The sequence below is a fragment of the Terrapene carolina genome, unplaced genomic scaffold (assembly GCF_002925995.2).
Source record: "Terrapene carolina triunguis isolate 2854851 unplaced genomic scaffold, T_m_triunguis-2.0 Scaffold402, whole genome shotgun sequence".
Lineage (NCBI taxonomy): Eukaryota > Metazoa > Chordata > Testudines > Emydidae > Terrapene > Terrapene triunguis.
The window spans coordinates 1,975,341-1,989,022 of record NW_020664753.1 but is presented as its reverse complement, the minus strand read 5'-3'; the positions used below and the strand labels follow the sequence as shown (position 1 = coordinate 1,989,022).

The 13,682-nt window shown below is 43.6% G+C and overlaps 1 protein-coding gene across 1 annotated transcript in view; it reads right to left on the bottom strand.

Moving 5' to 3' along the window:
• Positions 1-2,316, bottom strand: part of FRMPD2 (FERM and PDZ domain containing 2) — an 89,110-nt gene extending 86,794 nt beyond the window's left edge. The window contains exon 1 of the mRNA XM_029912968.1: positions 2,193-2,316. Coding sequence (XP_029768828.1) covers positions 2,193-2,316 — 124 coding nt within the window. The remainder of the gene's footprint in view (positions 1-2,192) is intronic.
• Between the last annotated feature and the right edge of the window lie 11,366 nt (positions 2,317-13,682).

Genomic DNA, 13,682 nt, shown 5'->3' with positions numbered 1-13,682 from the left:
AGAACTAAATTGTGCCAGGGCTGATTTTGTCACATGGACGCTCAGAGATCTGATTTTTGTCTCATGTACACCACTTTTACATCTATATAACCCCACTGACTTCAGTGGAGCTATTCCTGATTAACACCAGTGCACATGAGAGGAGAATCAAGTTAGTAACACGTGCAAACTGTCTGAACTCTACCAAGACATCTAATTTGTGATTCTTACTAGGCCTTGTGGGTCAAAACACATGAGGCTACCTGGCAAGTAGGGGTCATCTGCTAGTAAAGCATTAATTTTCAGAGGCCTAAGAGAGGTAAGCACCCAACTCCCATGAATTTCACCACCAGGATACTGAGCTTCGCCATTTGCTGGGCCACTTTTTTGCTCTACGCTGTCGCTCCACAGTCAACCAGCTCTGCATGTAACCCTACATCTTACAATAGTAACCCTGCAGTTGTTGACCAATTACTATCAGATACTATTGTGCTTTTTAAATGGAAACTCCAGATCCAAACCACCCCGCATGAACTTTGGGGAAGTTTTTATCTGTATCCTAGTTTCACAATTGCCCCATAAAATGGGTCAAACCAAACACTTGGATCCAAATCCCTGCTACTCTAGGTACGTTTGTATTCAGGTTTTGTGGCTCAGCCTTCTCTCTGCTTTATATACATAGCATATTTCAACCCAAAGGATCCGAAAGCACTTTACAATGGAAAATTAGGCTCCCAAATCCATATTTAGGCATCTAAATAACTAGCCGAACTGCAGAGCAACCAACAGCTCCCTCTGGAGTCAATGCTGAGTTTTGCTGAAGTGTAGCCCACTCTGGCATGAAAATGGAGTGTATTCAACCAACCCATACACAACATGATGCAAAACAGAGTGTGTATGTGTGTCCATCCGTCCATGTGAGTTTGACCAAACACAGCAAAGAGGATGGGTTCAAATGTCCATAAACACAAGACAGGGCTTTGTCAAAAAGACCCATACAGACTCAAGTTGGTTTATTTCCATTCGAAAGAAGAAGGACTGAGTTGACTCTTGTAGTATTTGTACTTGGGACTCCTGGCCATGTACGTAATAGAAACAGGAGACTTGGGCTACTAAGCCATTCCCTCCAGCCTAGACCATGTAGCAGGCACAAGGGTCTCGAAAGGATAAAAGCTAGGGTGTAAACTCTACATGACTCTATCTTTTGGCATTTTGACAAAAAGATTAATCATCTTCAATTTACACCTGAAACATGGCTTGCGCGTCCCAGACATGAGGACAAGGAAGGAAAGGTTAAGGAGTCATACAGCCACAGGGATATAGCCAAAGCAGCTATACACTCAATACCAGTGGCAAGTTCGTAACAGCTTGGGCATTTCTTAACTTAAAAAATTAAAGGCCTTTAAAATAATAATAATCAATTAACCCTGTCCCCATCTCCTTTCTCTCTCCGTAGCACTGTATCAGAAAGCAATTATTGTTTGTAGGGAAGCTTGTTTGTTTTATCATTTTAGTTAAAACCAGAGTCATTCAAGAGACTTAATAACGCCTCAAAATGTTGCATTCGCTTGGCATGACCAATACCTAAAATGTAAGTGACAGAATACTCAGCCTTGCACCAACCTAGACTTCTGCTGCTTCCTGTTCCCCTTCGTCGTGACCTGCCTCACTATTCTAAGCCCATCTGCTTATCACCAAGAAAAATAAAAGCCTCCTACTAGCTGAATGGGTAGCCACCTGAATTTGTCTTGTCTCCCCTTATTGCCAACACAGGAATGTTAGTTACACACTTTGATGGCCTTGCACTTTGTGTCGTTGTAGCAGGGTGTGCCAGCTTTTTAACACAGGACTGGAAGAAACTTCCTGGAAGGGACTTCAAATCCCCTGCTGTCACAGACAACTCCACCATAAAGAATACCTGTGGGACCCTAGGCAGAGGACGTGACCTCAGAGCAGCAATTTAGGGCTTGGGCAAAAAATCGAGGCCACTATCTTGTAATGAACTCCCTGCTGGTGTCCAAGCAGATTACATAGACATAGCTGTCACATTTAAAAACGTCTCAGTCTGTTTTGAAGGATCCTGTCTTTCCCATCACTGCTCTCTGTCTTGATAATGGGGAATCCCAGGAGTCCTTCAGAACAATATGAATGTTCCAGGGTGACCAGTGTAGGCAGGTAGATGGACAGCTACCAAAACATAACCATCCACTCACCTTTGGGCAGGTCCTGGAGAAGATTTTCTGCGCCCAGATGTAAGAGAGCCCATATATCTTCCTCCTCCAAAGGGCTTCCCTTCAGCTGCAGGACCTCAGCCAGAGTCACACAGGAACTGCTCATCCTTGCTACAATAGAAACCAGACAGCTAGAGCAGACTGAACTGTTCAGAACAAATCACATTCATTGCACATTTATCCCCTTTTCAGGGTAGCTAACCGTTCATGAACCTGATTTCTTAGGCCTTAGGCAGCATCAATGGATTGTTTGGGGCAAACGATTTCCATCTACCAGATTTTTTGTGGAAGTGGCTGGTATGATTATGCATTATTCAGGATGCATGAGTGGTCACCTGAATCATATGGCATCATTTCTGCTGCCTGATTGGATGACTTACACTTTCTAAATAGGAGGCATGGCTGAACAAAGCATTGCTGTTGTGATTTTCCCCAGGGTGGTGGATGGGCGAAGGAGGGAGCATCTGAGAGTGAGAAAGAGCTGGAGAAGAAAGAGATGTCATGAGACAAGAAGGTCTATTAAATGTATGACATTTAAAATCCTGTCCTTGTGCTTTTTTGCACAAGAAAGAGCATAATATCTGGCTATCTACATGGACCCAAGATTAAAGAAATACCTGCGTTCCTTCCTGGTGAAGGAGAGGTGAACATAAGAACGGCCATACTGGATCAGACCAATGGTTCATCTAGCCCAGTAGCCTGTCTTCTGATAGTGGCCAATGCCAAGAGGGAATGAACAGAATAGGCAATCATTGAGTGATCCATCCCTTGTCGTCCACTCCCAGCTTCTGGCAATCATAGGCTAAGAACAGTCAGAGCATGGGGTTGCATCCCTGACCATCTTGGCTAATAGCCATTGATGGACCTATCCTTATGAACTTTTTTGTACTCTATTATAGTTTTGGCCTTCACAACATCCCCTGGCAATGAGTTCCGCAAGTTGCCTGAGCATTGTGTGAAGAAGTACTTCCTTTTGTTTGTTTCAAACCAGCTGCCTATTAATTTCATTGATGACCTCTGGTTCTTGTGTTATGAGATGGGGTAAATAACACTTCCTTATTCACTTTCTCCACGAGTCACAATTTTATAGACCTCTCTCACATCCCCTCTTCGTCGTCTCTTCTCCAGACTGAAAAGTTCCAGTCTTATTAATCTCTCCTCATATGGAAGCCATTCCATACCCTTAATCATTTTTGCTGTACCTTTTCCAGTTCTAATATATCTTTTTTGAGATGGGACGACCACATCTGCATGCAGCATTCAAGATGTGGCCATACCATGGATTTATATAGAGGCAATATGATATTTTCTGTCTTATTATCTGTCTCTTTCTTAACGATTCCCAACATTCTGTTAGCTTTTTTGACTGCCGCTGCACACCGAGCGCATGTTTTCAGAGAACTATCCACAGTGACACCAAGGTCTCTTTCTTGAATGGTAACAGCTAGTTTAGACTTCAACACTATCGATGCTGGTGAGGCAGATCTCCTATTACCTTGAAAGCTGTGTTTTTCCCTCCCTCTCCCCTCGGAAGATTGAACCGAGAAGGGTTTGGAGGCTCTCAACGATTCAGCAGCTGATGAAAACTGAGGTCTGGAGCTCAGGGTGGACATAGCTCAAGAGTTTCATTCACCTTCACCAAGCGAGACCCCGTGGCACAGGGTTCCAGATCTAATGCCCACATGGACAGAGCTGCCTTATGGTCCTTGTGTCAGCAAACTCTGAGCACCCTTGGACGTGAGATCACTGCTTGAGGGTCACCAGAAGTGAGTCTAGCTGGACAATCACTCAAAGGAGAAAGAACAGTTACTTACCCTCCTCCTGTGGGCCTTTGAAATGTGTTGTCTATATCAGAGGTTCTCAAACTGTGGTCCGCGGGATAGTCCCTTCTAAGGTGTGCGCCTGGGCGGCCGCACACAAGAGACTGAAGGGCCACCCACCTAATTAGTGAAGCCGTGCAGGTGTGGCTCCACTAATTAGGTGCCTGGACCCTGGAGAAAACACACATGTAAGGTGAGGTGGTGGCCTTGGGGAGAATAGGAGACAGGTGGGAGGGGGCAGTGGGGTCAGAAGAGGGGGTGGAGGCAATTTGGGACGTGCAGGGCTGTGGCGGCCAGAGAAAGAGGGAACTTTCCCCAGCTCCAGGGCTGCGGCTGCCGGGGGAGAGACAGCCCTCCTTCCCAGACTCAGTCATGCCGTCCTTCCCAGACTGCTATGGCGGGGGAAATACCCCCGTCCTTCCCAGCCCCAGCTCGGGGGCTGCCGCATCGGGGGAGAGAGAGAGAGAGCTACCCCCTCTTTCCCAGACCCAGCTCAGGAGCCGCCACAGGAGGGGAAAGAGGGCACATCCATCGCATTAGAAAGGTAAGACTACTGATAGTAAAATATGAGTTGTGTGCTTTTATTTGTGGAACAAAAAAATGTTAATTATTATTATAGTGCTTTTATCCAAAGCGCTTTACAATAGTTAGCTAATGGTACAAACAACATTTGGAAAGATCATTAAGTGATTCACCCAGACCCTCAGCAATTTTCAAGTGGTCCACTAAAAAAAAAGTTTGAGAACCACTGGTCTAGATGGATTCCACAACCTGCCTTTCTTCCCTGCTGCTGCGAAGTCCTATATCATCTGGAATCTGGAAGGAACTGCAGGGTGATTGCAGCCACCCTGCCCTTTATGCCCTCAGCTACAGGGCGCCACAAAGTATTTGGGGCACAGGCCCAGCCCCAACAGACACTGCTATTCCAAAGAATCTGATCTCACACATGTGCGCCAGCAGTAGAATACCTGTGGACAGTCACTCAAGGAAGTAGTCAAGGTTGCCCGTGCAACCTTAATTCTGCCCCCTGTACATAGGCATCATTACCACACAGGCTCTAATTACATACTGAGCATGTACTATTCCTTAAACAATATAAATGCATGCAATTTTTTTCTACAGTTGTCAATACATGTATGTATCATTTTGTGGCACTATTCAGCGCAGACCAGACAGTCATTTACATACAAGATGCACCTTACAAGGTTGTAACAACCCCTAGATGATCACAGTGAATTATCTCCCCTGTGAAGCCTGGCTTCATTCAGTAATACACCTCACAAGAAGTTCACTCCACAGTTCTTAGTCACACACAGCCTATCTTCCTTCCAGAGGCAGCTTAACAAATAGGGAATGGCCTTCAATAATGCACTCCTCATATCTTTCCGGGAATTACTTTTCCTTGTATACCAGTTATACACTTCTTCTTTGGCCCCAAAACATGTAAGTTACACCTGTGTACACTCACTTGTTCTCAATGGGCCAAATTCAGAGCTGCTGTGTAAGAGAAGGTAAATTACATTGATAAGCAGATGTTAGTCTAAGTGAGTCTAACTTACATTTTATGGTGTCAAAAGATGGTATGAATTACCTCAGTTTAGAGTCCTTTATAATCATTTACATTGAGATTCACCTTTGAATATACCCTGAAGTTTTTAATACCCTTCCAGCTCAGACTTTCTCTTAAAAACAAGCAGACGTACAAAAATTCACATTAGACATTCTAATCAACACCTTAACTCTAACTCTTAAGATATAACTATCAAGAGTCATAGCATTTCAGTTTATAGATTATACACAGACAGTTAAAAAAGGTTTAAAACTAAAATTACAGCCTATTAAGTGCAAATAAATCCACAGTAATTATAACTGCCTCGCACCAAACTACATATGGAAGTCTATGGCATACATGTACTTTGTTGAAATACATTTCAAGGTCTACTGCAGAATACTAACATTGCAATTATTTTGACATTACACAAAGAACACTATTGTGTATCTAATATTGGTATGTAACTAAGACAAATCTTTCTATAGTACATCTTCGGCTATACATATACACCCTATACAGTGTATATGTATATATATCTTCTGCTAAAATTACTCCCAATACTGGTTTTATTCATTGTCCTTATGTAAGTTGTGCCTTATAGCATACCATAAATATCAAAAAAATTGTTGGACAATTGTATTACATAGCAAGATTACAAGGAAGGAAGAATTAAGGTTGCTCTTAAAATGTTTAATGTGACTTTTCACATTTATCTATTTTGAAGTGTATGGGCATGAGAATTTTTAGGCCTGATTCCGGTTTCACTGATTCCAGTTTTACCTTTGTGTAACTCCATTGACTTCTGTAAAGTTGCTCCTGATTTTTACCAATGTAAGTGAGAGCAGAATTAGACTCTTTTGCCTTCTGACACCAATCTTAACATCCAATTCACGTGCACACATGAACATTATAAGAAAAGAGAATTTCTTTAGGGCAGATTCTGCCACTCATACTCATGTTGAGCAGCACCCTCTTTAGAAACAATAATTGGACTACTCATGCTACATAGTGTGAGTAAGGGGAGCAGAATTTGGCCCTTAGCGACCCACACCTAAATAACCTTAACTCTGCCCCTGTGTTCTGCTAATCTTTTTCTGTGCCTTTTAAATATGAATTTTGGGGAATGCAGTAAATGCCTATATTTTCCACATGGAGAATTGAAAATGTGATAGATAGAACTTATTTGCATAACTGAGATTATACAGTATATTAAGTGTGATCATTTGTTATGATACTACCAGCTGATGTTTTAGCATAAAGGACAGAATATTATGCTCCTACATAGGAGTTAGGAGTAGGATATGATTTCATTACACATTAGCTTTGTGTCTCATGATATGGGTACATGGCATTGTTTGGCCAAGTGGGAAAACACTACTGATGGCATGGTATTCAGATAGTCTGGAACTGTTAACATAGCTTTGTTTTCTCAGACTGTATATAGTTGCATAGAAGCACACACTTTGCATGCATAAGCGTGAGGTGTTAACTCTGCATGCACAGCTACGAGAGCAAGTTTTGCAGGCTATACATGCCTTATGTGTGCCACTGAGCGTGGTTCCATGGGGCTCCGAGCACATTGTCCTATGTGAGTCGGATATAGGAACTACCATTCTGGCAAAGGCTGGTGGTGCATCTAGTCTGCTGTCCTGTCTTGCCAGTGGACAACATCAGATTCTTAAGAGGAAAGTGCAAGAAACTCCACAGTGGACAATCACTACAGGGGCAGTTTCTTCCTAACCCCGGGCAGGAGAGGCTGACTTGTATCCTGAAGCATGAAGGCTTATATTCCTCAGCCTGCTTTATCCCATTGAACGAAACTACAGATATTTTCATTATTCACAGAAGAGTCTAATTCTTCTCTCACTGACCCCATTGTTATGCTGCTATTGACTTCAGTGGAGTCACTCCAGATTCACACTGGTGGAAGTAAGATTGAATTCAAACTGATAAATGTCTCATCCTGTTTTGGAATCCTGCCAAGCTCTTGTTCTCAATAATCTCTTGTGGCATTGAGTTCCACAGGTTAATTGTGTGTGTGTGTGTGTGTGTGTGTGTGTGACAGCTTTGTATCGGGTGGGTAGTGGCAGGACAGTGGCATGCTGGGGAAGGGTGGAGGGGACGGATTCGCCACTGTCCGTATCCAGCCGCTATTGCCATCCACGGAGAAGAGGTGTTGGAGCTAAGGATGGTACTGCAGCTTTGCGTTCACCCCACAGCCTGAAAGCTCTGGTCTTTTGGGACACCCCTGTGCCTAGCTCAGTTGCCACAGCTGCTTGCTTTCTGCACAGAGAAGAGTTTGGTAAGTCCAACACAGCCTGTTCCTCAGCCAGGTTTTTCTTTATAATGCAGTCTTCACCAGGTCGCTCTGTGTATGCTTTGGTGTTCTGCATTATTTTCACTCTGTTCCAAGGGGCTCTGTCCCCCAGACTCACTATCTTCCAAACCGGAAGCCACAGCATTGGTAGTAAACTGAGCCCTCAATGCCCTCCCCGTGGTTTTCTCAACCAACTTGTTGGCATTTCAAATGGGACCCAAAATACAAATTTTAGTCCATGTGGCTTCAAGGGACAGTAAAGCTTCTTAAGGCCTAAGCTTAATTAGAAAAGACAGACAAAATCTTCTTAATCTAAGCCATCTCTATTCTCTCCTAGTAATAAATTGCTGGGGCAGCATTTCATTTAACTCTGTGGTACTGGGACTCAGCAGCCAGTTCAAATCCCCAATGCTAGAATTAAGATGTTCTCCCCACCATAGGGTTAATCCACCATGCAGCTTCCTCCTGAAGAAAGCTGCTGTATCTATTTTAGATGGAAACACTTCTGCCAAGTTAGTTCAGCATAGATGCTTCTAACTAGCTTAAATGGCTTAATAAACTAACGCGGAGGGTCAAGGCCGCCCTCGGTGGCACCCGGCCACTGAAGTAAGTGGAGTGACACCAATTCTACTTAACCTTCAGAGTGCACGTTTCTCTGGGGAGTCAGACACGTGTCCCGGATCGATATTAAGTGTAAGTTAAATAAATTCTGCTAGCACTGACGTGCAAAGTTCTCCAAAGAAAGTAATTAGGTTGTGTGGGCAGGGACATCAGAATCACTTTAAAGGGTAATAAATTGTTGCTTTAATGCTCCTTTTCACTGCAGAGTCAATGCTTAAGCAGTGTTATTTTAAAAGCAAATTAGCAATTGATTTTTAAACACACAACCCAAGCGCTGTTTATTTATGGAGTGTACTTTTGATTTTTGACTTTCAGGGTCAGTGGGAAGTGATATTTCTGTACCATGTTGGAAACAAACACAAAACTGTCCTCATTTTCAGGAGTGTTTGCATTTTGTCTTTTTCCAGCCAACCTGGGACTTTTATATAAAGCAGAGGAGTAAAAAGGAGATATTCTCATTGAAGTGGCACACGTGTGCCTGGTCTTTCCAATCAATGAAAGACATGATCCATGCTCCAGGGGGTTTCAGTCTTTAGTTGGACATAACACAAGTGATAAGACACAATGGCTAGGTTAGGAGGAAAGGCAGACAAAGTTAACAACTGTGCAGGCTGAGGATCTAACAGCTCACAGTGACTCCATATAATAGGAAGTGAAGAAGAGTAAAATTGAGCCTCCAGGGGGAATGAAGGTCAGCAGAACGTAATCACCCATATGGGAATTTGGCCAGGACGCTGACATTAATATCCCTGCTCTGTGAAAAGTAACAAAGGACCTTTAGCGCCTAATCCTGCTGCCACTGAAGTCAGAGGCAAATCTTCCATTGACTTCAATGGAAGCGGGGGGCAGCTCCTTCACCTCCAAATGCACAGACCTCAGTCTGGAAAAACCAGCGTGAAGGACCCTCCCCATCCAAACCCCCATAGCACAGATTCACCCATTGCATAATCCTCCTGAGATTAATGAAGAATTTTGTCTCATATGTTTGTGTAGCTCTCAGTAGTGCAATGAGAACAGACCCCAAAGGTCCGTCTCCCAGTACCCACATGTTTATCGTATTCCCTTTTATTTTGATATATTTCACATTTTGGCCACTGGGGGTCTCCTCCTATGCACACATCTATCTCCCTGTGAACATTCATGAAATTTGGGGTCAATGAAGGTAATAGAATTGATTATGCAGGATAATGAACTACAGCTTTGTAGCTGAATATGATACTTCATATCAATCAGCCATTGCTCATTTCATACGCCAGGGTCACTTTACGTGCAATTTGGCTTTATTAGATTTGACAATGTGATTCAGTAGCAAGTAAGGGAACAAGCTCACTTTTGTCAGCCTTCTCCTTTATTTTTGCTGTTTTATTCACAGTGTAACAGAGGAAAGAATTGCAAATTATGATTCCCATGCTAGTGAAACAGGCTTTCCTTTGGCAGACACAGCTAGGTGGATTTAAAAACCCAAGAGAATGGGGATATTTAGAATCCTAAGTGAGAGGCATTTTTCATAAAAGCCTATCAGGGGGACTTCACTGGGGATTTGGTTCAGCTGTGAAAGCAGATTCTATATAATAAAGGCACTGCTTGAGCCATGTCCTTGATAATATAGTAAAAGGCAGCTGAAAGAGAGACCACAGAACTCAGTCAGTCCTTGGCAAGGTGCTGGGGGAAGAGTGGGATTCACTGGCTCAAATGTTTCCCTGCTGTAGCTTCAAAGAGCTTGCGCCAGGGATGAATTTGGCCCATCAAGTTATTTGAGCAGCCTGAAAGAGACCAATAACGAGGAAGAGATGAACAATGAGACAAATGCTTTGTGCATAAATAGTGGGGGGAAATTAAAGAATCCATCCCAGGCTACAATCCAGCCCTCTGTGAACTGACAGGAGACTCTGCCTACTCCAAGCCATCTCCCAACTTTCACTGCCAAGGAGCCATTCCTGGAGAGTGCCTTGCCTTTCCTCTGACCAGGCCTCCAGTCTCCAGCCCTGCTTCATCACTCCATCCCCTACAGCTGTGAAAGATCTGAGGCAGGACCTCCAGTAAGGTCAACAAGTGAGATTGCTGCCTTGTCTAAACACACAAGTTCCACCAGTTTAACTAACAGGGTTTTTTTTATATGCAATGTGGTTGTAGCTGTGTTGGACCCAGGATATCAGAGAGACAAGGGGGATGAGGTAATATCTTTTATTGGACCAACTTCTGTTGGTGAGAAAGACAAGCTTTCAAACCACACAGAGCTCTTCTCCAGGTCTGGGAAAGGTACTCCAAGCATCACAGTGAAACGCAAGGTGAAACACCTCAGAGCTCCAGTATGAAACTGGAGAAAAGCCTGTTGAGAGTCTTTGGGTTAAATTTAAAGGCGAGAGCAACAAGGGTGATGTTGTGGTGGGCATGTGCTATAGACCACCGGATCAGAAGGATGAGGTAGACGAGGCTTTCTTCGGACAACTAACTGAAGTTTCCAGATCACAGGCCCTGGTTCTAATGGGGGACTTCAATCACCCTGACATCTGCTGGGAGAACAATACAGCAATGCACAGACAATCCAGGAAGTTTTTGGAGAGTGTTGGGGACAAGTGCTGGAGGAACCACCTAGGGGCCATGCTCCTCTTTACCTGCTGCTTACAAACAGGGAAGAATTGGTAGGAGAAGAAGTGGGTGGCAACCTAGGCAGCAGTGACCATGAGATGGTTGAGTTCAGGATCCTGACAAAAGGAAGAAAGGAGAGTAGCAAAATACGGACCCTGGATTTCAGAAAACCAGACTTAGACTCCCTTAGGGAACTGATGGGTAGGATCCCCTGGGAGGCTAATATGAGGGGGAAAGGAGTCTAGGAGAGCTGGCTGTATTTTAAAGATGCCTTATTGAGGGTGCAGGAACAAACCATCCCGATGTGCAGAAAGAATAGTAAATATGGCAGGTGACCAGCTTGGCTTAACAATGAAATCTTCAGTGAGCTTAAACTCAAAAAGGAAGCTTACAAGAAGTGGAAATTTGGACAGATGACTAGGGAGGAGTATAAAAATATTGCTCTAGCATGCAGGGGTGTAATCAGGAAGGCCAACGCACGATTGGAGTTGTAGCTAGCAAGGGATGTGAAGGCTAACAAGAAGGGTATCTACAGGTATGTTAGCAACAAGAAGAAGGTCAGGGAAAGTGTGGGACCCTTACTGAATGGGGGAGGCAACTTAGTGACAGATGATGTGGAAAAAGCTGAAGTACTCAATGATTTTTTTGCCTCGGTCTTCACAGACAAGGTCAGCTCCCAAACTGCTGCACTGGGCAACACAGTATGGGGAGGAGGTGAGCAGCCCTCAGTGGTGAAAGAACAGGTTAAGGACTATTTAAAAAAGCTGGACATGCACAAGTCCATGGTGTGACGGTGCCACCCATAAGGCTTTATGGAAATATGCTTATGAATGTGTATATATATAACAAAACTAGAATGTGTTTTATGCTACATATACCAGGTAACATATCTCTGTAAAGGTCATGATCTACTGAATCTATTAATCTTATTTGTATGCATGTATCATTTTTGCATTCGAAGTTATGAATATTGACTGTATACTTGTTTGATTCTAAGTAGGCTGTAGTGAAGCAGTTGGTCAGCTTCCTGAGAAAAGACTATTCTCAGTAAGTGCCCCATCAAGAAACACTAAAGCCAACAATGAACTTGGAGACACCAATCCACATCTGGACTTTCCCAGGAATGTGGCTTGGCTGGTAAGGAACTCAGTCATGCATGGATATGTGACTTGCCCAGGTGACTCCAACACTCCATTTTGTAGCTGGACTTTGCATAGGAGAGAGGAGGGGGTCTCCACCCACAAGAGAAAGTCTATTTAAGCCCAGGAAAGACCCCTCCATTTTGTCTTCAGCTGGCTAAAGAGAGAGCCTCTCCACCACCAAAGATACCTGAAAGAAACTGGAACAAAGGACAGTGACTGGAAGGGGTGTGAGTGATTGCTGGACCCAGTCTAAAAGGAGATTAGTCTGTAAAAGGAAGCATTCTGGAACTGGTGAGAATCTTATCTGTATTCAGATTAGATTAGACATAGATTTGTGTGTTTTATTTTATTTTACTTAGTAATTCACTTTGTTATGTCTGTTACTACTTAGAACCACTTAAATCCTACTTTCTGTATTTAATAAAATCACTTTTTACTTATTAATTAACCCAGACTATGTATTAATACCTGGAGGTGGGGCAAACAGATGTGCATACCTCTCTATCAGTGTTATAGAGGGTGAACAATTCATGAGTTTACCCTGTATAAGCTTTATACAGGGTAAAACGGATTTATTTGGGTTTAGACCCCATTGGGAGATGGGCATCTGAGTGTTAAAGACAAGAACACCTCTGTAAGCTGCTTTCAGTCAAGCCTACAGCTGTTAGGGGACGTGATTCAGACCTGGGTCTGGGTTTGCAGCAGGCTAGCAAGTCTGGCTCAAACCAGGCAGGGCACTGAAGTCCTAAGCTGACGGGGCTGGAAAGCAGGGGCAGAAGTAGTCTTGGCACATCAGTTGGCAGCTCCCAAGGGGGGTTCTGTGATCCAACCCGTCACAGTGGCGTAGTCGAGCAGGGTCTGTGCACAGCTGATTGCTTTGAGATACTGGTAGTGATTTAAGTGGTTCACATTCTAGTTATATATATATGTATATGTACATGTATAGGTATATATATATATTTCCATAAAGCCTTATGGGTGGCACCGTCACACATGGGTCCAGATCTAATGCATCCAAGGGTGCTGGGGGAGTTGGCTGATGTGATTGCAGAGCCATTGGCCATTATTTTTGAAAATTCATGGCGATCATGGGAGGTCCCAGACAATTGGAAAAAGGCAAATATAGTGCCCATATTTTAAAAAGAGAAGAAAGAGAACCCGGGGAACTACAGAACAGTCAGCCTAACTTCAGTTCCCGGCAAAATCATGGAGCAGGTCCTCAAGGAATCCATTTTGAAGCACTTGGAGGAGAGGAAGGTGATCAGGAACTGTCAGCATGGATTCACCAAGGGCAAGTCATGCCTGACCAACCTGATTGCCTTCTATGATGAGATAACTGGCTCTGTGGATATGGGGAAAGCGGTGGATGTGATATATCTTGACTTAAGAAAAGCTTTTGATACGGTCTCCCACAGTATTCTTGCTAGCAAA